At 33.7% G+C, this 25,446-nt stretch overlaps 3 protein-coding genes across 3 annotated transcripts in view; 1 reads left to right on the top strand and 2 right to left on the bottom strand.

Moving 5' to 3' along the window:
- Nucleotides 1-5,314: 5,314 nt before the first annotated feature.
- On the bottom strand, nucleotides 5,315-10,082 carry LOC136035068 (uncharacterized). Its single transcript, XM_065716663.1, has 3 exons — nucleotides 9,720-10,082; nucleotides 6,590-6,857; nucleotides 5,315-6,174 (listed from the first exon to the last, which is right to left on the bottom strand). Exons 1-3 carry the CDS (start codon nucleotides 10,080-10,082, stop codon nucleotides 5,315-5,317), a joined length of 1,491 nt encoding a protein of 496 aa, XP_065572735.1.
- Nucleotides 10,083-10,503: 421 nt separating this feature from the next.
- Nucleotides 10,504-25,446, top strand: part of LOC136034435 (zinc finger protein ZFP2-like) — a 163,926-nt gene continuing 148,983 nt past the window's right edge. Inside the window, exon 1 of the mRNA XM_065715612.1 lies at nucleotides 10,504-10,600. The gene's annotated coding sequence lies outside the window, so the exon portion shown is untranslated. The remainder of the gene's footprint in view (nucleotides 10,601-25,446) is intronic.
- Nucleotides 19,294-20,151, bottom strand: LOC136035065 (protein angel homolog 2-like). Its single transcript, XM_065716662.1, has one exon. The coding sequence runs from the start codon at nucleotides 20,149-20,151 to the stop codon at nucleotides 19,294-19,296; it is 858 nt and encodes a 285-aa protein (XP_065572734.1).

Below are 25,446 nucleotides of genomic sequence, written 5' to 3'. Positions count from 1 at the left end.
ATCCTGTGTAGTGCATAAAACTAAATTCCTTGCAGTAATGATAGGTGGCGTTGGTTGCTATTGGGTTTTAAATTTTCAGGTTTTTTTTTGCTTCCCCTTCTTAGTAGATTATGTCCATAGCCGTAATTTTTCGAGATACGCCAGAGCACATGTAAGATCAGTAGCAGGTCCTACAAAGGGTACTTTTAAAAGTATTACATCTGTGAAAGCATATTTTTATTAATTTAAAGTTTATTTTGACTCCCAATAAAATGCTCCTTAAGAAGGTTGCTTCTTTGATTTGAAACTAATGTTAATTTTGTCTATCCTTACTTTTATTTTTGTTTGGTTTTGTCAAGTACATTTGCTGTTCACCTTAAACTATTACGTAATTTTCAAAAATTCTGTTATTCGTATTTTTAATGGCTGTGATTCTCGGTTTTCAGTTGAATCAGCTTATACAAAAGTCTGTATTATGTCGCTTGCTGGCCTATTTATCTATATATAGAAAAGTAAGTTGTCTGTGTGTGTCGAGTGACGTCATGAAGTTAGTTGTCATGTTTGTTATGACGATGACGTCATTAAAGGTATTTAAGACATTCGTTCACGGAAAAATGTTTAATTGTAAAATGACTGAAGAACCATTCGTTCACGGAAAAATGTTTAATTGTAAAATGACTGAAGAACCTACAATGGCAACAGCCGAGGAAGCTGCTCAAAGAGTCTATGCCAAAAAACTTGCTGCTGATAGAGAAAGTAAGAAACGAAAGCGTGCCGAGGAAGAGGAACTACCAGAGAAACGCGAAACCAGACTTGCTGCTAAAAGAGAAAGTGAAAAAAGAAGGCGTGCCGAGGAACTACCAGTGCAACGCGAAACCAGACTTGCTGCTAAAAGAGAAAGTGAAAAAAGAAGGCGTGCCGAGGAACTACCAGTGCAACGCGAAACCAGACTTGCTGCTAAAAGAGAAAGCGAAAAAAGAAGGCGTGCCGAGGAATCACAAGAACAGCAAGAAAACAGGCTTGCGGCTGATAGAGAAAGTAAGAAAAGAAAACGTGCCGAGGAATCACAAGAGCAACCTGAAAATTATCGCCTGGCATTCAGGTACAGCCCAGTCGATGATTATAGCTTGAGTAGATGTGTTCAAATCAGGACTATGTCTAAAATTTATCCCTATTGCAAGGCCTTGAAATTCAATGGTGAAACAATGGGAATGTGTTGCACCTCAGGAAAAGTTAAACTTCCTCTATTGGCTGCACCACCAGAGCCATTGAAGACTTTGCTTACTGGAACTACGTCAGAATCTAAGCGTTTTTAATCAAAAATCAGAAAATATAACTCATGTTTCCAAATGACGTCGTTTGGTGCCCAAATCGAAAATCCAGATCAATATATGCCTACTTTCAAAGTAAAAGGGCAAATTTATCATAGAGCAGGGTCCCTTCTACCATTCTCAGGCGAGAATCATAGATTTTTACAATTGTACTTCATCAGTGATAGAAATTCTGAATTGAATGCACGTTGCGAAATTTATCCCGACGTTGAAAAGGACAATCGTTTCCCAATTGCAACATCTTTTCCACGAAAATAATAATTTTGTGCGTCTGTTCAAAACAGCCATCGATTTGATGCCTACTGATACGCTGTTTGTGTGTCGACTGACGTCATTATAAGGATTGAGCTGTATGCGTCATGAAGTTGGATTGAGCTGTATGCGTCATGACGACCGGGACACAAGGGACACGTTGGTGGGGCGCGAAGCGCCACCCCAACAGCTAGTTTCTTATAAGTGTCAGTTTATGTTTGATTTGTTACATTTTCTAGCGCTTGATTGTTAAGGAAATATTTTTATTACTGTATCACAATCTTATAATTAGAACGTGTGAAATTTTGCGGAAATTATAAAACCTCGTAAAAAATTCGCGCGGGCAAGGTTTTCAAAGTGTCTAATCTTCCCAGTTCTATCGAATATGATTCGTGTGAATATATATTAGGAGACTGAGAGGCTGGCCTTTTGGGAGCTGCTGAGGAACTGCCTTTAGTTCTGAAAATACAATTCTTGCTATTTGAGTAGAATTTTGAGCCATATCAAATGTTTTTTTCAAAATTCAGGAAGTGTATTTGTATATCTTTAAATGCTTATAAAATAGAATTGAGCAAAGTTATGAAGCTGAAAACAATTTTGTTGTATTTCAGTTAAGCAGAAGATCTATTTTGCAAGGTTTCACTTTTATAACACATATATTTTTAAAGGTCATCAAAGGGCCAGGGCCCTCTAGAGGGAGAAGGTGTAGAGGTGGCTGCTTCAAAATACCTTCCCGGGACATACTTTAGTCTGTAGATTCATCCCTGAAAGTTTCATTTTCCTTTCTGCCTGAACCCTTTCTGAGATGGCAAGAAGTCAATTAACTAGAATTTTACCAAATTTTCAACTGGTATTTTAATTTGTTGTTTGATATAAGCAAAAAAAATAGGTCTAGCCTTTGCCACTCAGGCCTAAAGATTGTACCTACTTTTGAGAATTTTGCCCTTATAACATTGTCAAGTATAGACCAAACTAACTTGCCTTGTCGTAGCAGCCTATGCTAACTTTGCCTTTTTAGCCTAGTTGATGAGGGAATATTCCACTACACTGGGTTGTAAAATTATAGATTACGGGAACTTGCAGCATCTGCTTAGGATTGCCCCTGTCTAGAAGGAAAGAGCAAATTTCTATATTTACTGACCACTGAATATTTTCTCAGTGAAATTTTTCCATCATTGGCACAGTGCAAGACATCAACTGAGGCCTAAAATTTTGCTCCAAAGTGAAACTCTGGCAAAGGTAGTTAGTACAAGTCTTGGGCCTAATCCAAATAGCAAAGACATAGGCTAAACATACCTCTAGAATCATTTACATATAGCATTTATTAGTAAATATTGAGCAGTTTAAATAGATCACTTTATGAATAAAGTAAACATACCACTTGATGTCTTTTTATGGCACTTGGTATTTTACCAGGTGGCAGATAGTGATTGCAATTTTGTCAGTTGGTCTGTCGGTCCTGGTTTTGGTAGTTTGAGCACTTCCAAATAAGCTAGGAAAATGAAATTCAGTACACATTTCAGGGACCAGACCAGATTAAATTAGAAATAGTAGTTTTCCTACTTTGACCATCTGAGGGGGGAGAGTGGAGGACGGTTACTTTGTAAAATAAGAAAAATTGAGGTATTTTCAACTTGGAAACCGGTTGATCAGATCTTAATGAAATTTGATAGAGCGCTTATTTTTAATTTTGACAAGATCTGGTGACATTGGGGGACTTGGAAAGGGAAACCTGAAATCTTGGAAAATGTTTAAAGTTTAGAGATTGTAATGAAACTTGGTGGGAAGAAGCTCTGGGCTCTTACAACCTTGTCACAAGTGCCATATGAGCTCTTGGCTCTTGTTATTAGAAAAAAATTATATTCTAATAAAAAACGAGTTATATTTTAATTTTTTTTTTAAAGAAACAAAACAAGGGCAAGTACAATTTAATTCAAGAAATTTATGGTAATCTTAAGCTAGAATATTTATTTGATTTTATTCGAAAGTGTTGGTGTTTACTAAACTTGATTTGCTCTCAAGTGGGAAGATTTTCAAAAAGTAAATATTACTTTCAAAAAGCTGGAGATTATAGATTAAAACTGTAATGCTTATATATTTCTAAATTAAGATTTAAATCTGTTGATTATTCTGATTTCAAGAAGATAATTTTAAATTTTGAAGCAAGTTGGCCGTTTTGGTAAGAACTGCATCCCATTTTCTAACTCCCTTATGAACAAGATGATTGTTTTCTAGCGATTTATTCTTGCTTGTAGGCCCTTTTTTCGTTTTTTTGAAACTGTATTTTTTGTACCCTCAAATCTCTTTGAAGTTTTACAGAATGGTAGGTACACCAGCCTGAAAATGATACAAACAAAATACTGCAAACATGACAGAGGGTTAACAACAAATTGTTACATATGTATCCCTTGTCTTAAAAGTTAAAAAAGAATTGTTTCTTAGTGTGTACCACAATTCTTAAGTTGACAACCTATTGAAATTTTAAATGATGGTTTGCATTAACAAATTTTTGTATGAATAAACCTTGATCTATTATACTTTGATCACCTCATCAAGAGATATTGATTGGCATTAACAGGAAATGTTTGGTCTTGGATTAAAGGGAAATTTTCAGATATAATAAATATATATGCTATGCAACCATCAATTTCGCTTTATTGTGAGTCTGAAGACTCTGAATGTTGGTTATTTTTTTGGGCTAGTTGATTTGTCATATTAATAAGGGCCATATGAACTTCAATAGCAGTATATTTTGTGTATTTGATTTTTTTATGTCTGTAATTTCGTTGCAGAAGAAGAAGGTATCTTACCTTAAATCGCATTGTCCAGCGAAACAAGCGTTAAATCCTGTAGAATCGCTGGTTAGTGATGACGATGGTTGGACGTCTCAAAGGCATACCACTCAGTCCGCTACGGCTTTGATGACCTTTCTCCATCAACGGCTCTTTTGAAGGCAGCAGTACTGGGGGTCGTTACTGCTTTCTCGGTGAGAGAATTCCACAAATTCACTATTCTGTAAGTGAAGAAGTTATTGCGCAGTCTAGTGGCAGCTCTCTTCTGATATAGTTTCCGACTAATCCCCCTAGTTCTGGCAGACTGGTCAAGTTGAAATAGCTTATTTAATGGAGAGTTATAATTCAGGAGCTTATGCGTCATAATAATATCAACCCATTTACGTCTGTAGACAAGAGTGGGGAGTTTCAGACGGGGTGAGTAGTTTAAGTATTTGCATCCCTCAATTGCTTTCATAGCTCGTCTCTGAACTGTTTCTAACTTCTGCTTGTCACCTTTTTTTTAGGAGGCTAGCAACACACATGCCAAACTCCAAGTTAGCCCTGACCAATGCCTTATATAGTTTAGTCATCACCTTAGGCTACCTACTAGTGATTGTTCTTTTTATAATGCCCAGGGTTTGGAGTGCCTTTGCTACAGCTGTCAGTGTGTGTGTAGTGAATTTTAATTCTGTATCGACTATGACCCACAAGTCTCTCTCCGCTTCAGACGAGATAATAGTCTGTCTCGACCCATCCCTCCCTAACACATGATAAGGGCATTTCAGATTTTTGTTTCCAAAGTGGATTGTTTGATATTTATTTACATTGAATTCAAGCCTCCATAAAGTTGCCCAATGGGAAAGTATCCACAGGTCATTCTGTATAGAGGCTCTCTTATCGGGTGTATCGACAGGTCCAATGAGTTTGGAGTCATCAGTATGAAGACTTGTTTTATTTTTGACTGTGGTTGGTGCATCATTAATATAAATGTTGAATAAAGTTGGTCCCAAGATGGTTCCCTTGGGCACTCCACTTAATACTTCCACCTTTTCTGAAAAGAATACCTGTCCATTTTTTTCCAAATATTTTCACCCTTTGTTTTCTCCCGGAAAGAAACTGGAGCACCCACTCTACGATTTCATTATGTATTCCAATTGCAAATAACTTGGTCCTTGGTTGACGGTGACATACTTTATCGAAGACTTTCGCAAAATCCAATAGAACCAAGTTGACAGGGATGTTTTGATCTAGATGCTCAGTAACATAATCATACGCATCAATCAAATTAGCTTCAACCGAGCGTCCATGTTTAAAACCATGCTGACTATCATTGAGCAGCTCATTGGTGGTCAGGTGTTCGACAATGTGAGTATTCACGATTCCTTCTAAGATTTTACCAGCTACATGTGTAAGACTAATGGGTCGATAATTAGAAACGCTGTTGCGGCTACTCCCTTTGTGTACAGGTATAACGTTAACATTCTTCCAGTCTTGAGGAATCTGCTTAGTATCAAGAGACTTCTGAAATATGTTCGTAAGGGGAAGGGCTATTTCCACTTGAGCTTCTTTCAATACCCGTGGGTGAACTTCATCAGGGCCAATTGATTTGTTTGGGTTAAACAGCTTTAGACGCCTCTCCACACCAGAGGCAACCACAGTTATCTTTTGCATAGGTTCCTCAATAGAATATTCTGGTACCTCTGGTAAGGGGGCATCTTCTGGAGGTGTGAAGACCGACTTAAATTGTCTACTTAATTCAACTGATATATCATTTGGGGTACTAACTATATTGCCATTCACAAGTAGTTCTGTAACTGAGTGTCTCCCTGGATTCCGAGCTGAAGCATAATTCAAAATCTTTTAGGATTAGATTTTGAATCCAATGCCAATCCCGCTTCATATTCTGTCGTAACCTTTCTGGTGAGATACCTAACTTTATTCCGTTTTTTTTAATTTCTCATAGTTTTCATGGGAGGGGTTACTTTTATATTTGCTCCAATACTTCTTCTTTTTACTTACAGCTTGCTTGACATCACGAGTGATAAATGGTAGGGTTTTGGTTCTTCTTTTCCAGGAAATTACTGTATGTTTTTCTGTTGCTTTAATTAAAACCCTTTTTATTTCAAGCCTCCTCCATATTCTCATCATCAATGAATGACTAATCCTGGTTTGCCGGTTCTTGTCTGACCTGATTGTAATTTGTATACACATACTTAATCCAATTATCCTTTTGTGGGTACAACTTAAGCTTACAAGTAAATGCAACATGGTCACTCGCTCCAAAGAGCGGTTCTGAGTCGACACTAATGAGCGTCTCATGGTCATTAATAAACAAAAGGTCTATTAGGATCGCGTTCTTCTCACTTCTATATCTGATCGGAAAATCAATTGCTTGGTATTGTAAATGTTCATGAAGGTACTCCAGAAGTGGGCAATTTGAGTTTTCAACCCCTTCTGCAACAACAAACCCATCAATCCAATGTAATTCCGGTAAATTAAAATCTCCAACAATAAGAACATTCTTATAATATTGCTTCATGACATTATTAATAGAATATACAATTGCTAGAAGGGAACTTCTCTGAAAAGGGGAGGTGGGACTTCTATAAAAACAGCCTTTGACTACAGGGAGACTTCGCTGCAGAATCATTATCCATAATTGCTCAACCCAAGGTTCGTAATCTGAATTTAATGCAAGAGCTCTTACCCGGAGTGGAGATCTGACGGACACTGCTACCCCTCTACCATTTGGCTTTGACAGATTGGTGAGTAGCTCAAATCCAGGCACTTGAATTTGTGTATCAGTAAGAGCAAATGCAGTATGTTTAGGTTTCACCTCAGTAAAGGCAAAAACACTTACTTCATACCTCGTTGATTTGATCTCGTTGATTGATCAGCGGCTTAATTTCATTCATCTTTGTGGGAATACAGTCTATATTGCTATATAGTACCACAAGTCGACTCTGGAGGGTGTCAGCCCATCTGGACACGGTTCTCATTATGGAAAAGAACTCATGTCGTCAACTTAAACGTTATGACTACATTTATCGTCAAATTTTATCATTATATATTAAGTCATTCAGAAATAAATATGTTAATCAATTACGTTTTGAACGTGATTAATCATTTATTTGATGGGCCATGAATCCTAATGCAACCTGTACCTGAAAAGGGAAAAAACACAACATAAAATATTAGATAATTTTTGATACCTAAATTTAACACGAAATATTTTGACGCAAATATTTTGAAGCTGCAAAATCTGAATATCTGTAAAAGCTGCAAAAATATACAAGAAAGAGATAAAAACAAAATTGAAACTATTCCCAAATTATCCTTTCCATTTTTATTTGATTTTGGGTTGAGGGAATATGAGAACTTACTTATCATTCATCTTTCCTAACATATCCCCCCCCCTAGAAAAATTGAACCTATATGGGGACACTAAAAAAGCTAAATCATTTATAAGCCTTTTCTCAGAGGCTGTGTGGGGCGTCGTTTAGCGAAGCCGTTGTTATTGAACCTTTTGATTATGTTTTAACATTTTTTGTTTAATCACTGTTAAGAAGTAAATAGTCCTGGTTACCCTCAAATTTCTTTTTACTTTAAAACTTGCAATTTCCAGTTAAGTGAACCATGTTGGACGTTTCTATGTCAAATCCTTCCGTACAAAGAGGACTGATTAAAAGAATCGTTAAATCATAGTTAAATTCCCTCTAGTTAGGCTCCGCTATTGTTCTTCTTGTCATAAATATAATGAATTTGAAACAGGATCGGTTGTGATTCATTGAGTAAAGGTCTCAGCTAAATTTTTAAGTTCATTTTGAGCCGAGCTAACCTAAAATAATCTCTTCTTTACTGAAAATGAAACTGTTTTTAATAGATTCCAACAATTATTATGATTATGTAAAGAACAACGGCTAGTTTAAATAGCAAATAGTCTTCTCAATTCATTGTTGTTGTTTTTTTACAGAAGGTTTTGTTTTGTACCAACATTAAGAAAATGTACATAAAATTGATATTTTTTTCTTTTTTTTTTAGTTAAGTGGGTTTTGTTTTGCTTGGTAACGCTAAATAATATTTCCAATTTACAGTAAAAAGGAGAAAATAAATTTCAATATTGGTTGTATTTAGGTTCTGTATGCTCTATTATAGTTATCAGCAAATGACTGATGGTTTTGACTCACAGTAAATCTTTGATTCTCGGTTGAAATTCCTTCTCTATTATGCTTAGTATTTGGTTTTATGCACAGATATTTTTAGGTGAAGAATCTCATAGAAATCGTTGTTGCCTTCTTGTATAATGGTATCATTGTGCTAGACAGCCTTTAGAGGTGCATAAAATCATCTATGATAATTTACTCTTGCGTAGGGTATAAAATTAAATCCCTTACGGTTAAGCCAGATGGTGTTGGCTGATATTTTCTCAGATGGATTTAAAAGTTTTGTTTGTTAGCTTCTCCTACTCAGTAGATTAGGCCCATAGCTGTAATTTTGCGAGCTGTATTTTTTTTTTAGATTTGCTAGAACAAATGTAGGATCAGTAGCAAGTCATACAAAGAGCACCATTAAAACTGTCATACCTCTGAAAGCATATTTTAATTAACCTAAAGTTTATTTTGACCCAAAATAAAATACTCCTTGAGAAGGTTGCTTCATTGCTTTGAAACTCTGTTCAATTGATTGTAACATTACTTGGCATAAGCTATATGCAGGATGTTTCAAAATGTACCCCATTCATTGTGTTGATTTTTACAGAAGGTATATGGCTTCATAGTTTTTGGTATTCGATCTAGCACTAACATACGATTCGGTTTCTATATATTTCGTAGAGCCAACTTCACTAGTACTATCACAAACGGAAACACCACTTATAGGACTATTTATAAGTCTTAAAGGGGTACCAGATGTATCTATGATTCCATAACATTCTCCTGTAACGGTGACTGACGTGTCACAAGGGTCTGGCAGTTTTTTGACACAATCTTATTTCCTCTGATTACTATGTCCACTTCCCCATTCAATTTTCTTTTATGCAGTTCTTCATACAATTTTTGTCTCTTTTTGCGATCATGCTTTGACATGTCATTTTAAAGTTGAATAGCACCCTTTTTTTCGAAAGATTTCTTAAGGATTAGTTTCTTTAGTTTGAAATTTGCCACAGAGAAGATAATTGGGATGGGACGTTGACTACTGGGTCCTGGCGTGGTTGTTACGTTTCCTAGTCTGCGAACATTCAGGAAATTAACATCAAGGATTCCATAATCGTTAGCCAAATAATCATATTCAAATCGGGCATCATAAGTTTGTTGAGGAACTCCGAAGACCACTATATTAAGTTTTTTTTTTTTCTTTCACGATACTCGGCAATGATTGCCTTTACGCAATTTTCGAACTGTTCATCTAAAGCTTCTTTCAATGTAGCCACTTCGGCAGTCACTAAGTCTTTTAAGGCGTTATTATCCTCTGCCATTCCTGAGGATTGCTCAAAAGTATGAATCCTATCTTCTATTGCCTGAAACTCGGTGTCAATTTCCGCTTTAAGTTCCTCTTTAAAGCTAGCAAAAGAGTCCTTAACTGCCTCCTTCATCTTAACATCTAGGGTCATTACTGCATTCTCAAAACCACTAAGAGATTTCTTAATAGACACATCAACAACTCGTGCAATCTCGAAGGCATTAACATTGCTCGCTTGGATGTTTCCCTTGCACATTGGACCTTTCCATTGACAACCCTTACGAGTCATTTTTGTAAGTAAGATATTTTTGGTTCTTAGAGCTCAAGACATTCGATACATCACCAGCAATCACAATCATCACAATTCATAGCGCTTGATTCCTCGCTGAAATTAATTGCACATGACCAACATTTGTCCTGTTCTTTTACTGGGCTAGAACGTCCCCGCTTTTTACCAGCCATAACTCTTGGAAAAATAGCCAAATATTCAGTGGTAAGTCACGGACAAATAACAAAGCACAAAATTCAAAACGACTCGTGTTGTGGCCCACTGAAAGAAAGCTTCACGGATCACTTAATGTCTATAAAGTAATTATGCAAGTCTCTATTACCTTTTGCTACACAATACTGTTATGCCATCTTCCAGAGAAATTTTGAATTCGGTGGAGAGTAGGGATTTTCTCAATTTCAAAATCGTCGTTCGTTTCTAATTCAAAATTGAAATCAAACGTGGATTCAGAGACCCAGTGTTCATGCGCAAATAAGAGTGTAACTTTGTGGGCACGGGTAGCATCTAGACATCAACAGGTAAATACAGTGTTATGATTATTTTATTTTTCAATTCAGGCACTTTCAAACTCTGATAAGTGTTCTTAGTCTCTTGTAAATTTGGGAAATTATTGTTTCATGCCACTTGCTTTTATTCACTAATCACAGTATGGATCAACATCCTCAACAAATATCTATCAATAATATATCAGAAATACAAAAATCCAGAATAATATTATTTCATTGTAGCCTAGCAGGACAAATAGGCTATTAGGATCATTGGTCAGCCCTATGGTTGGCCCGTTAGAATGTTACTTAGGGTACCATTGAATTGATTAAAACACAATTAATAAGGAGAAATGGCTTTATGTCACAAATTAGGGGCACATATCCAGTGGTTCAAAATTAAGTATGCACATGAGGCTTCAAGCTTCACTTAATGTTTATAAACTACTTATGTAAGTCTCTAATGTTTATTATTCAACTTTATATTCTTGGGGGTTAAATAAATGTTCATAAAACCCACTAATTATAATAAATTTAACAGAGCAGAATTTCACCTAGGCTAGGTTAATATTTTCACAAGAGAAGAAATCTTGACAAGAGAAGTTGGAACATAGAATTTGGAATTAATGCTAGAAGATCAACTACCTCTTGGTATTTTGCAAAGTTTTTCTGCATTCCCCTCTGACTCCCAGGAAAGGGATAGCCATAAAAAAGGTATGTTTTGAAAATGTAGTGATAATTTGGTTTGCAAAATAAGTTCTTTCATAAATTAATTTTCATGTCTCTTTCACAGGAAAATAAAAATACATGTGAATATAAATCAGAGTAAAGAAAATCTTTAAAGGGAATAGGAACAAATCCTCAGGCATGCCAATGTGGCACTAACTTTTCCCCTTTTTAGTTGTACCACCAACAGTAATCAGGGAATGCAATTTCTTTATATCTTTTTGCTTCCACAAACAGAAGAAACTAAGTTAAAAGGTTTTTTTAATGTCACAAATAAAATATAAGGAAACATCAAAATTATCATTACAGCCTAATGCTTTTGCCATGATCTATATTAAATACTGGTTTCCTAAACCACAATTTTTTCAAAGATAAATAAATAGCCAAATTAAGACAAAGTCATATACCTGTCTCACTGATTGTATTTCAAGCAACTAGTTTAATGGAAAATGTAGTTTAGCCCTGCTGTCCAGGGCTATAGTGAATAAAAGCTTGAGATTGCTATAACAGGTTCTGTGACTGAAAGATGACAGACTGTTACGGGGGGGGGGTTTCTTATGAAATTTGTTCGATTCTTATAGTTTACTGATTGCTTATAAAGTTTGCTTGATTTCTTATATAGTTTAAGTTGTTTGTGGTATGGGAGCCTTATAGTTAATGGATATAGATTGGGAGGGTTCTATTGACCAGTCTCTATAACCTTTGAGACGAATTCATCATCATGACGTTTAGGTTTGCCGAGATGGGCAGATTCCCTTGGGAACGTACCAGTAGACAATAGGAACTGTACCTGTACCTTAACTCAAAGACAAACACAATTATTGACAATAATTTTATTTTCTTACTTCATATACAACTCCAGGTAAAACGGCTCCAATAAATGATAGTAGTATAAAGTTCATCAAAGAGTGAGTACCAAAAAACTGAATTACATTCTTAACTTTTAGTTCACCTTATATATCCCGAATCAACCCGGATTTCTAAATTAAGCACTGGGTAGATTGACCTCAGAAATATTGTAACACGATATGAATCCAGTTTTGGTTGTCAAAAGTATTATTTTGTATCATTTTGTATCATTTTCGACTATTAAAATTGGTAGCTGTAATTACGAAATTGTAACCAAAATTGCATGTTGTAAAACTGTCATAAAAAAAGGTATTATTTTCGACTACCAAAATTGGAAGCTATAAAACTTATTGCGAAATTGTAAGCAAAGTTGTTTGCTGTAAAACTAACATTAAAAAAGGTATTATTTTCGACTACCAAAATCGGAAGTTTTAAAACTTGTTGCGAAATTGTAAGCAAAATTGCTTGCTGTAAAACTAACATTAAAAAAAGGTATTATTTTCGACTACCAAAATTGGAAGTTAACTTGCTGTAATTGCGAAATTGTAAGTAAAATTGCTTGCCGTGAAATTTGTGCCAAAAGTAAAACTTTGTTTGTAAAACTTTTGTTTGAAACTTTCTATAGTGAACGAAACAAGAGACTTAGTTTTGGGTTCCGAAAGGGGGGGGGTTGCTGGTCCATATGTTACATATCCCCTATCCCGCTGTAGATTGACGTCCTCGTCAATCAGAACGTTCCCTGTCCTTAAATTTTTTCATTCATACAGTTTCTTATTGTCAAAATATTCTTTTTTTTTTTTAATTCTTTCACCACAAAAATGATTATATATATAAGAAAACGTATATACCTACACCTGGTATTGAACCTACACCTTACACTTGAATTATATTAATACATCACTTTACATGAATAGGGTTTATACGTGAATACCTGGTTTCAAAAAAAATTAGGTATTTCAATTGATTTCAGGTATTATTACAATAAAGTTAAAAATATACAACGTTACATAAAAGTATTTCCACTTGCACTTTTATTAAGTTCCAACTACTCACTACTTGGCACTTTAATTGTTCACCATTTACTATTTTTGGAATATTATACACCAATCACAATTCTCGTGTCCTTGCCCTATCCACTGATTGAATTAATATAATGTCATTTCTTTAGTTTATCACCCTTAAGTTTTTTTTTTGTTTCTTAAAAATTTAGCATCCGTACAGTCTGTCTTTCTATCACGCTTTTTCAAAATGGGAAGTGCAGGACTAGGAATACCTATCCCCTAGGAGTTTAAGTACAAATGTACGCCTGGGACTACGGTTCTTCCATTCCTTTCCCGCTCCTTTCTGCATTTTAAGCGTTATTGGACTGAGGTACTATTTAAAACCTTACTTTGTGGTTGAATCAAAGTTTATAAGATTAGAATTTTCTGATTTAAATCTTCATTGGGTCTGATGTTGTTGATATCGGGTCTTCGTGTTGTGTTTCGTTACCATCTATGGTGCCTTCGCGGATATGCTGTGGTTGTATTTTGGCCGGATGTTACGCCTTCTCTATTTTGCGATGTCCCATCAGAAGATGAAAATGATTGCAGTATGGTAGATGGCGTTCTCTGAGGTGTTATGTGGGTGATAGCTTTCTGGTTGAATCATGTGTTTTCGGGCATTCCTTGGCGGTTGACGAATCATGATAGGTGTTTTCCAGTTTTCGACCATTATGTAATGTCGGTCAATTGCCAATTTCTGTAATGAAAAAATTTCCAGGCAGAATCATATGGTTATTAAATAGAATAGTAACAACATTATATAATTGTAAAACGATGGTTATGATTAACACTGATATTGTGACATTTATATGATAGGCATATGATTATGTGATTAAACAAGTAACACTGTTTAAAGGCGTTGATTAAGCAAAAGATTAATTTGGAGGTTTTTTTTTTGTTTTTTTTTGTATATTTCTAATTCTTTATACTCCCAACGCAAGACTTTGTAGAAAAGAAACGTCTATTTATAGCATCATAGCCTTTCTATTGCCATGCGTTAGGAATATTTAGTTTAGTAACACAATATCGAAAATTACAAGAGACAACCTCCATTCTCTTGTTTACATTAAGAAGGGACAAGTGATTAAATTTGTCAGAGGTCTAGATCTTACATAAAAATTTTCTGCCAAATATTTATATTACTGATGTATTTCCGCCAAAAAGTAATACAATTAAATCGTATCTTAGCCTTCTAGCTGTAATACACCAACAATATTTATTAATGTAGGGACTGGCTATATGAATATATGGGAAAAGACCTCGATTTTCCCATATTGTTATAACCTCCCTTTATTATGGCTTAAATATCATCCGGGGCTGTAGGGTTTAGTTGATGCATTTCCTGAGCATCAATCGCATCGTTTTTTATCGTTTTTCGTCTCAAGAGCTTTCCATAATTTACTGTGAGTAGCGCTCTTATTGTTAGAGATATAAGAAATACCAAAAATATGGTTATTATTATATTGTACCAGGAATTTGGCGAGAATAGTCCATATTGACTTTCTACGTACTTTAGTCTTTGGTCTTCTGTCGTGAACAACGGTATTTGTAGGTCCAATGCCTCTTTTATTTTTGCTAGCTGCATAGTACCCTTAATTTTTTCTATTTTGGGCCAAATTGATATTTTTGATTCTTCGTTGTTCATGTTTGGTATCGCAAAAGACAAATTTATTCCTTGGAAATTTATTATTTTTGGGCTCACAACGTTTGTGCTAGTTGTGATAAAAGGTGTTTGTACAGTTGTTTCTTTTGTCACGAGTCGGCAACCTTGTTTTATTGTTATTGTTCCAACGTCCTGTAATAATATTTCGGTTCGATAACTTGGGTCAATTTTTTCTGTATTGTTATAGCATGATAGAGTTCCCACTGTCTTTCTAGGTACTGTAAAAAGCCATAAGTCATTTCGTAAATTAATGAAGATTTCTCTTTTTGTGCTTCCTACTAAAGCATCACATGAGTTGGGAATATCATGTTGTTGTGATTCCTTTAGGAAGAGATCTAATATGCAAGATCCGATTTTTACATTATATATAGGTAGCGTTAGTTGGCAGACTAAATTTTTAAAAGAGACGCATTCTTTTAAATCCTGTGAATTGGCGAGTGTATATTTTCTTCTGTCTTGATCAATTAGCATATATTATGCTTCAGGCATAATGCTCATGAAGGAATTGGTCTCTTTAATATTAATTGGAAAAGTAGATATTTTGTATAGATCAAATATGGACTGTTGGTTAATTAATGGGATTGTTACGACAGCAAACAGTTGTTCATTTATTTCGGTGATATGCACCCTTAGTTTGGTATAATATAAAAATAAGTTAGCTACTTCTGGTTCTACCGGTAAGTGGAGACCAAATGTTAAGTGAGTTTTTATTTCACTTAGGATGTTTTTGAGGTCCGACGGATCTACTAAGTCGTAAGAAAGTGCTCCTCCTGTTAACTCAAATAATGCGAATTCAAATTTACTGACATCAGTAGCCAAGTTCAACAAAGACATAATGACAATGTCGAGTGATACCATTGTTAAGCTAGAATCGGAGATTACTCTGTCTACTTCATTTTTCAAATAATTCATTGTGTTGACCGTTCTTGAGATTTTTTTGGAAATGACCTCAATTTTGTCTTTTTGATAGTTGGCTATACTTGCTTGTATTTTTTGTACATGGAGTGTTGTATTCATGGCTGTATTGAGCCTTTTAACATTATCTCTCAATATATTCAAATCTTCCTCGGTTGACAAACCGAATAATCGAGATGCAAGCTCCCCTACTATCGGAATTAAACTTGTTGACCTTTTATATTTACTCTTACGGAAAAATACTTCGAATATACGTGTTGTGCTTTGTTTAAGTTTTTGTATTTCTGTATTGAATAGTTCAAATAACGCTTCCAATCTTTGTCTATATAATATGAGGAAGGCCTGGTGGGTTGATATTTTATGAGCATTTTCCATGGTTAATTCCGGGAGGGGTTCTAATTCAGTCTTCGCTGGTTCGTCAGCCATTGCTAGTCGTGCGCAAGTTTTTTTACCATCTATAGTCCAGCATTCTCTCCAGTGGTTTTCATCTTGGCATTTTTTGTCCCCTTCCATGCATTCTGTTCTGCTATAATCTGTGTCGACAAAAGGGATTTGCCATCTAACTTGTATTCTGCCTTTTTTGCTTGACGTCCAAATTAAACTAGTTGACCGATATGGTTGCCTTACTGTTATTAAAATTTTATCATTTCTACTTGGTACTAGTATACTAGGGGCAATTTCTGTAGTAATTTCTGACATTGAAGTGTCTAATTCTATTGGTTGTGGGTCAGTAAATGGAGGGTTTGATGTGGGGAACGTTTCTTCCATTTCTATTTTTGGGGTAAGATCAGTTTCGATAGTTGTTGGAGTCAATTTATTTTCTGTTGTTGTTTCTTCGTTCTGAGTATTGTAGTTCCTGAAGGTTGTCGTTTCATGTTTCCTTGAAGTGTTTTTAGAAGTTGTCATTATTTCGTTTAAGTTTTCTTCGGTATTAGAAGTAATACGTGGAATATGGGAGGTTGTGTTTATTTTGGTAGCTTCTGTTGTAACGTTTATTATTCTACAGAAATATTGACATTTAAATTTGTACTTCGGTTTGCTGGTCCCAGTAGTGGAATTTAATCCTACTTCAATATTTTCTATACCTCTTATTATCTCTGGTATTTTATTTGTTCGTGTTACAAGGTCCGATACAATGTTTGTTGTTTGGGTTTCAATTGCAGCGGTTTGTTGTGTGTTTTTAACTTCTGTTGGCTTTATTTCTGAAAGATTTATTTCTCCTTGTACGAGTTTTTTCTCAGATTTTGTAGCTCGTTTTGGTCCATTCCATAGTTCTTTGAAGAAATTCCATAATGTGGGCAATTCGTTTAATAATGCATATTGTCCATCGTAAAATTTGCTTTGTTTAAGTTGGGTCTTATTTGGTTTAATTATGTTTTGAGTCTCTTTATCGGTATCTAAATTTTGTTTTTCACTAACTGATCTTTTTTTTCTATTATCTATGGCTTTTCCGAGTCCTATAGCTTTATCGATTTCGGCCATTTTTGCATCAAAATCATCAATTACTTTCTTTATTTTGACTTTGGGATAGGTGGGAGATGGATAGGTAAGGGAAGGTATATCTTTCTTGGAAGGTATATCTTTCTTTTCTTTGTGGTTGCTTTTGCTTGCTTGCAGTCCCTTGTCCGATTTTAGAAATTGAAAGATTGATTCCCTTAAGTCATAGGTGTTCTTCTCTAGCCGTATTACTTGGTGGAATAAAGTTTCGAATGGCTTAGGGTCTAGTTTCATAAATATTTTCCACGCGTTGTTACTGGTCAGAAGTGAGTTCTCATGCTTGAAAATCACTCCATGTTTTATGATATCTTGTGTGTTGGAATGGACATACAGGGTCATCAATATGGTTATCAACTTCATTATTTCTAGAAGAGTTATTTCAGTGATTAGTGTTTTTTTTTTTTTTTTTTTTTTTTTTTTTTTTTTTTTTTTTTTTTTTGTGGGGGGGTTAAACTTTGTTGGAGCTATGTAACCTTAATATTTTTTCCTTTACCACCTCCACCAATATTAGGTGTTAATATTGTTAGTATATAACACAAACCATATAAAGTGAGTTAATTTTCTCTTCTCCAAGGAATTATGTTACTCTCCTCTCTTTAAATTAAAGTTTAAATTTGACAGGTTATTTATTATTTATATTAAAGATAGGTCCCTTTTTATCAATTTTTTTAAATTCCGACTTTAAAGATTCAATGGTTTTAAAATTTATTTCTAGTATATGGTCGCCGTTCTTTATATTAATATACATAAGATAATTTACAAGACATTTTGGTATTTTAAAACTTTCTAATGTATGGTTAATGTTAAATTTCTGCATAATTGTTCGTATTTTGTTTCTACATAGTTCTTTTAGACTTGTTTGATTAGTTGTATTGCAATTTATTTTATATTTTAATAATTTATAACCAAAAGAGGGATTGACACCTTCTACTATAGTTTCCGATACGATGATGTCTGTTCCTGGAAAGATTTCTGACCATAAGTATTGTTCACTTTGGTATAAATGTACCGTTAGTTTCTTTAGCGCATCGTAATCTTCTCTTCGTAAAATGGGACATCCCTCTAAGGGTTCATTTTCTGTAATGTTGACATATTTGTTGTAAACTGAGATAATCCAGTTTGATTTAATAGATGATTCTAAGTCTTTTTCTACTATTATTAATATGAGATGTAAGGGCCAGATAATTGTGAAGTTATTTACATCACAAAAAATATCTAGATGTTCGATAATTAGTTCTTCTATTAGGGGGTGACTCTTCTTGGTAATTTTGTCAAGTATTGTTTTAAATGTTATTGATGAGAATTTTCTTATATATTCATAACCCTCCTTAACTACTTCTTCTGAAAATTGACAATTTAACATTATATTCATTATATCCCTGATTAAATAGTTTTTAAATATGATTGGTGTTCTTAAAAATTTATAATTTAGATTCCTTACTGCATCAATAATTAAGCTGTTCCACATTGCTTCGTTTAATTCATAGTTAAACCTGTATAAATCGGGTAAACTATAATAGGTAGCACTAGGTTTTATTTGGTCTAGGAGGTTATATTGTGTTTCATTTTTTTTGAGATTAGGGTTACTCCTTGTTTTTTTTTATAGGCATTTTGTTAGTTTTATTAATTAAGCAGAATATAACAATTTACCTGTTATTGTGGGAATAAGTTGTGGCTTATCTAGAAATAGTATTATATTAAATTAGAATTTAAATTAATTTATTCCTATAGGGTCTTTTATTAAAATTTTTTTAACAAAGTATATTATTATTTATACGCAATTCCAACGAAATCTTGCTTCAAGATAATAATGGTCTGATCCATTTTGACTATTCGGTAATGGTCCTATTTTTAAGCAGTCCTTGTATGTTGGGAGACGAAGTCTTTCTAATAGTATTAATTCTTGTTTTTCATGTTTGTTGAATTTTTCGTCAATATTACTGTAGAGAATATAGTCAACTAAGTTGTGACAAGTCGAATTCAAACGAACTTTTGGAAATTCATCTGAATTATAAACACTTTTAAGGGCAAATTTATGTGTTAATGTACCGGATGAAAAAAATTTCTTCTTCAATGCAGTTATTTTGTTTTAGTTCTTGTAAGTACTGACAAGAATCAGAAATATATAGCTCCTTTGGGAGAAAGGTTTTCCCAATTTTTTGTGAACCACAGTCTGTTAGTTCTTTTATATCTAGGTGTTCATACTTAAGCCTTCCTTGGCTTAGAAAAGAGTATAATTTGCTTGAAGGGGTCAAATTCAAATCACCACAAAGAATAACTGGAAAGTAGTTAGTATTTTTGCAAGTAACGCGGTTAATTTCTGCAAGAAGTATTTGGAGTTGGGCTAAACGCACATCTTCTCTTTTACGGTTGTATAACAAATGCGTATTTACAATGCATATCTGTTTATCCGGGTTTTTAATTGGGGTGAGAATGGAAATAAGTGCAATGTTATCTCGATTAAGTAGATCTATTCCATTCTTTTGCATTTCTAAGGAATGATTTTCTTTTAGGCTAAATTTACATTTCTTAAAAAAGGTGGTGCACCCATCTATCTTTCTTTGGGTTTTTTGTTTAAACACTCCGTCATACCCCTGAGATTGAAAATACGATAAGTAGGTTTTATAATAATGGTCAGCTTCCAATTCCTGTAAGCATACAATATCTGCGTTTGAAATTTTGAACTGGTTAAAAAGTCTATTTTTTCTATCTGGCCATTTTAAATTTTCTTCGTTACATTTACAGTATAAATACCGCATTGTTTCGATATACCCTTGAGCTAGTACATTATATGACATAATTGTAAAATTTAAGGATTGAGCTTCTTGGTCTTCTTTTGGCCTTTGACAATTTCTTGGAGTTTCCCACTTTCTGATTTCTGTTAGAATCATTTTCTTACAATCCTTCCCTTTTTTTTGACGTGTTAATTGGTATTATTATTAAGCAGTATATAATTTTGAGGTTACCTGTTTGGCTTAGTATTCCGTTGATGATCTGAAAATATTATGGTGTTAATTTATTTATGTTAGAAGGACTTGAGGTATTTTACTTACCTTTTTTTTTTTTTTTTAAATAAGGAATTGTTTTGTGCAGTGCATTATACCCTTAGGAGAGTTTTTATACATTCCTTTATTTTATATAATGAATTAAGTATTTTTGCGTGTTTGTTAGAAAATTTTTGCGGCACACATTACGGCATAATATAGCGTAAGGAACTGCGTGTTCTTTATTCAGCGCGTCGTAACCATTTAATGGACATATTTATTAAGTATAAATCGATGTCTTGAGCTAGTTAATATTTTAAGTATCAACTAGGTTATTAGGTAAACCTAATAGTTTCTATTTAATGAATATAAAGTGATTGAACTTTTTAATTTTTTCTTTTCTAATATAAACAAAATTATTTGACAAACTAATTTGGTATCAGATAAATTTTAAACCTACCACTGAGTTGGTCTCTGTGATTGGTTAATTCTTTAAATGCCTCCGGGGAACCTTCGTCATAATTGGTTAAATCAAAAGATGGGTGGTAATTTTTTTTCGGTTTGAAATCCGCTAGGCAGTCTTTTAAAATTCTTTTAAAACTGCTACAGATCTTTTAAATGCAATTACACTTTTGTCATGCGAAAAACGCTTGTAGGGTGTTATAATGCAAGTTCATTTCTTGGTTGTAAAAATTATTCTTACATTAGTAGACGTACCTTAAGGGTTATTTATTATACAATGCATGCATTGTATTTTTTTATATGTTACGAGTCTATTAGATAAAACGTCTATTTGTGAATTTCACTTTCCCACGTAACTGGCAATTTTGCCTTTCAGAGATCTGTAATTTTGCCAGGTTACAAAATATGTTTTTTTTCAATGCTAGTACGCGCAGATTGAGTTGTTCATACTTTAAGATTTTAGGATTTATATTATAATAGAATCGGCATTTTTTTTTTTTTGCAAGACGAAGCTAAAATTTGGTAAGATTTAAATTTTTGTGCTTTTATATTTTTTTTTTGTTGCTGTCCTTTATTTTTTTTGTGTCTGTTTGGTGATAAAAAATGGATTGATAAAAGGGTTAAAAAATAACTTAAGGGTGATAAAAAATGGATTGAGCTTTAAGTTGATTTCGTGAATATATATTATTTTAAAAGGATAAGAATTTTTATACATAATACAAAAAGGAGTTTAATTTAAAAGATACTCTAGGTTTTTTTTTTTTTTTTTTTTTTTTTTTTTTTTTTTTTTTTAAGGCTTATAATTCTTAAGTTGGTTAGTCTTATTCACAGACATGTTTGGTTTGTGAGATGCTTATTTTTATATTTGTAAAAGAAAATTTTTTATTTTTGATAAAAGGTATACATAGGTTAGTTGCTTTGCCGTTAGTGGCGTAAAGGGTTATTAAGTTTATAGCAATGATATATTACCTGTTAATTGTATTATCTATTTTATATATACTCGTTCTCATTTCTTCCAGATTTCTTTAGTTGGTTTCTGTGTTGAATTTGATTTCGGATAATATTTGGTAATAATTTTCTTCGTTTTTTGGACTATTCATTGAACAGAACTGAATGCTTTTCGCGGTTTCGATTCCAAATTTCATGTTTTTAAAAATAGACGTTATTGATGGTGGTAGTTTTTTTGCCATCCTTCTTAGCCTCGCGACTTTTCTGAGATTTACTAACGTCAAATGAGGCTTCCAACATTCCTGGTCTGGGAGTTGTATTCCGGTTTTACTGATTTCTTTAGTAATTCTTTCTAAAAGAGGACTTAAGCGAGCTTTAAATTCTGTCTCATTATTTAACTGGGCATACAAGATTTGTTCTGAAAATTCTCCGACGCCTTGGAAGTCGAGTATTATTTGATTCTCACTGAGTTCCTGTTGAAAGGCAGATATTGCCTTCGCGAAAGCATTTTTTGTTAATTCGATTTCACTATTATTTTTTAGGTGGATGACCATTAGTGTAACGTGAAAAGTACTGTGTTGAATAAGGGCTTGCGATAAACTAGGGTCTATATTAATCATGTAGTTTTGTACCTCTGAGGCCTTTCTTTTTATTTGCGCGCTTTTGACTTGAATTGCGAAAAAATAATTTGGTGGTTGGTTACTCATTTTCCTTGACTTTCTTGGCAGATATCGCCCGGTTTCTAAAAAAATTAAGTTACATTAACTTAATGGTTTTTAGGTTGGTACTCTAATCCAATTCGTCTGAACTTCCAACGCACAATGTGTCGAAAAGTAATACACTTTGTATCATAGCCTTTCTATCATTATGCCCTGGAATATTCCAACTCGGAAATAGAGTAGTAAAATCATAGGAGACAATTTTTATTTCTGCACATTAGAAGGAAAGAAACGAGTAAAAGAAACTAATTTATCGATATTTTACTGTTTAAAAGTGATATTAGTTAGATAAAATTTGAACAATCTAGTTCATGGTCATTTGAAATATTTATTATTGGCCCTTGGCTCGAAAATTGATTTATTTCAGATTTTAACAGGTGTGGAGTCATAAAAGTCAATCGATATTCCTGGTTATTATTTCCACGAATATCTTCTATGTGTAGTAAATACCGTTTTAGGGTTTCAGGGAGTGCTAGGTTAGTTAATGTATAGTGAATGTCGGTTTTTTTCATCATAAAGCGTATGTTTTTTCTGCACAATTCCTTTAAACTGGGGTTATTTGGAGTAATACAAACTCTTTTGAAAATCAGTTGTTTATGAAAACATAGCGGGCTTATGCAATTTATTATTTTTTCATATATTAGAATATCCTTTCCTTTTACTAGTTTTGACCCAATGTTTTCGTCTATTGTATAAAACTTAGTAATTAAGCGTTTTAATAGCTCGTATTGTCCTAGATATAAGTGATGAATAGAGTTATTAATCCAGTAATAATTTACATTGTTATTTTTGTAGATTTTAAGGAGTAGATCTTTGTTAAATGGCTTATAATCTACCTCCATTAGCAATTCTAAGAACTTTGAAGGCCAAGGTAGCTCGAAATTTTCTTCTTCAAGTGGTGTTAACCAAAAATTTTCACATATTAGGGACGCGATTAATGGATATTTCTTTTTGGGGATTGAGCAAAGAAGTACTGTAAAATTGTATAGGGCGAACCTGTGCCTGTATCCGTAGTCTTTTCTCATTATTTCTGGCGAAAAAGTACTTATTAGTAGTATGACCATTATTTCAATTATCAAACTATCACTAGGTATAATTGGAACGTGCAGTAAGGAACGAAGTAAGTCGTAACGCAAATTTTTTACTGCCTTTTTTACTGCTGATTCTAATATTTTTTCGTTCGTTTCATGGTTTATTTTTGAGAGATCTGGTAGACTTTGGGTTTTGTTTGGAAGCCAAAAGTTTTGTCTTGAGGGTATTTGTTTTATGATGGGTTCTAGGGGTCTTAGAACATTTTCTAAGGTTCTATTATGCGACATTTCCTCTGGTTAGTATAAGCTGTTAGTTGAGTGAATTTTTACCTGATTTGGTTCCCTCTGGTTACAGATCTAAAAAATATTATTTGTACTTTAGAATTTTAAAATTTTTGGTATGCAAGTTGTTTTTGTAAGCGTCTTTTTTAGATTGTTTAGATTTTTTTCGTCTTAAGAAGATTTTATCCCCTTTAACGGCATATTCTCGTGTATTCGGGTTTTATAAAAATTTGGCGTAATGCCGGATTTCTTCTAATGGGTGATGAATTCCTTCATATTTGGTACAATTTTCGTTTTCTTCGATTTTATAACATATTTTTGGGTTTTTACATTTATCAATTAGAAGAAGGTCAGTTTGTGTCGGCCCCTTGCAAAACCAGTAGCAGATATTAAATTTTTTCTGTAGTTTTCTTATTTTTAATTGTAAACTTGTCAATTTAGTCCCTTTTTGTTTTTTGTTTGAGTATTTGATTTTTACTTCTCCCCTTGCGGGTCGATATTTTGGGGTATTAGCTAATTTTAACCCAAATTTATCCGTGTGAGGTTTAAATTTTGTCAAATCGTAATTTAGGTACCAACTTTCTGCGTATATTTCTTTACCGTTTTCATCTTGGACTAGCATAGCGGCCGAATATATTATATTTTCCTTGGCATGAATAATTGAAATAAATTCTGTATCTATAATTCCTTTTGCCATATTCACGGAGAAAAGATATAAGAAAATAATATTAAAAAAAAATATTTAAGTGCGATCTTGATACTGCCGGGAGGATGAAGTAGATTCGATGCCAAGTCTGAATGCCTGTTAGATGTTGCAAGTTATAGCTATATTAATGTCGTTTTTTAGTTACAAGTTAATTTATTCGAAGCCACTAAATCTATTTAATAGTAGGGAGGCGAACCAAGAATATGCCTGAAAGGAGTATGATAATTATAAAATTACAAGGTAAATTAGAACAAGTTTGGCTACGACTACAGTTTACGAAGACGCTTGTTGTTATTGACTATTTGTAATAATATTTTTGTTAAGGCTACTAATGAGTTTTTATTTACTATTATTTGATGGTAACTCCACAAGCTGTTTTGCAATATTTTAGTTTCTATGGTATATAAAGTGACAGCGATTCCTATAGGGCAGGTGTTAGTTATCGTTGTGTTAATAAGCTCTTGCGTTACGGAATTATTATTGCGGTGGGCTATAGTAACAAATTCTTGTTAAATAAAATAGTTTTGTGACTTACTCACAATACTGAGTCCTCTTTGATGAACCAATTCTTCAATCGGAGTTTATTAAACTTTTCTGAAAAGTACCTTTTTTTTTATTTATGGATTCTTATTCGGAGTGGTCTCTTGGCGAGGAGCAAAAAAAATTTAAGTCAACTTTCTCTGAGTCATAACCCGATGCTATCAATAAATACATCGAGTTACCCCTCAGAAAAAATCAAATCAACTCTTCCCGGTCGTTATTCTGGTATTGTTTTACGTGTATATTAAATATTTCTTTAAACTTCAGGGGAGTTGGAGATTATCAAGGGTACAGAAAATATTTATTTTTCGAAATAATAGTTAAGCATTAGGAGCGGTTTCGCCAACCCATCTAGCGTTATGTGGCTCTAGCCGCAAACGTTAGTTTATCGGATCAATTTGTAATAAGAAAATGGCAATTAAGAACTTGTAATCTCGATTGCAATTTAGTTTTTAAACCTAAATCTTCTGACTGGTACGCGTAAGCTATGGCAATATTAATCGTTTTGTTCCAG

Source organism: Artemia franciscana, chromosome 13, assembly GCF_032884065.1.
Source record: "Artemia franciscana chromosome 13, ASM3288406v1, whole genome shotgun sequence".
In the NCBI taxonomy this organism is placed as follows: domain Eukaryota; kingdom Metazoa; phylum Arthropoda; class Branchiopoda; order Anostraca; family Artemiidae; genus Artemia; species Artemia franciscana.
The sequence above is the reverse complement of the archived record's forward strand: the minus strand, read 5'-3'. Positions and strand labels throughout refer to the sequence as shown.

What these genes read in the sequence shown, in the direction of transcription:
- LOC136035068 (XM_065716663.1), bottom strand. Translation starts at nt 10,082, where the DNA reads ATGACTCGTAAGGGTTGTCAATGGAAAGGTCCAATGTGCAAGGGAAAC. An exon ending in ATGAACAGTTCGAAAATTGC is followed by an intron (nt 6,858 to 9,719) that starts GTAAAGGCAATC and finishes CAATATTATAAG; the next exon opens with AATGTTCTTATTGTTGGAGA. An exon ending in TGACCATGTTGCATTTACTT is followed by an intron (nt 6,175 to 6,589) that starts GTAAGCTTAAGT and finishes ATTATGCTTCAG; the next exon opens with CTCGGAATCCAGGGAGACAC.
- LOC136035065 (XM_065716662.1), bottom strand. Translation starts at nt 20,151, where the DNA reads ATGATTCTAACAGAAATCAGAAAGTGGGAAACTCCAAGAAATTGTCAA.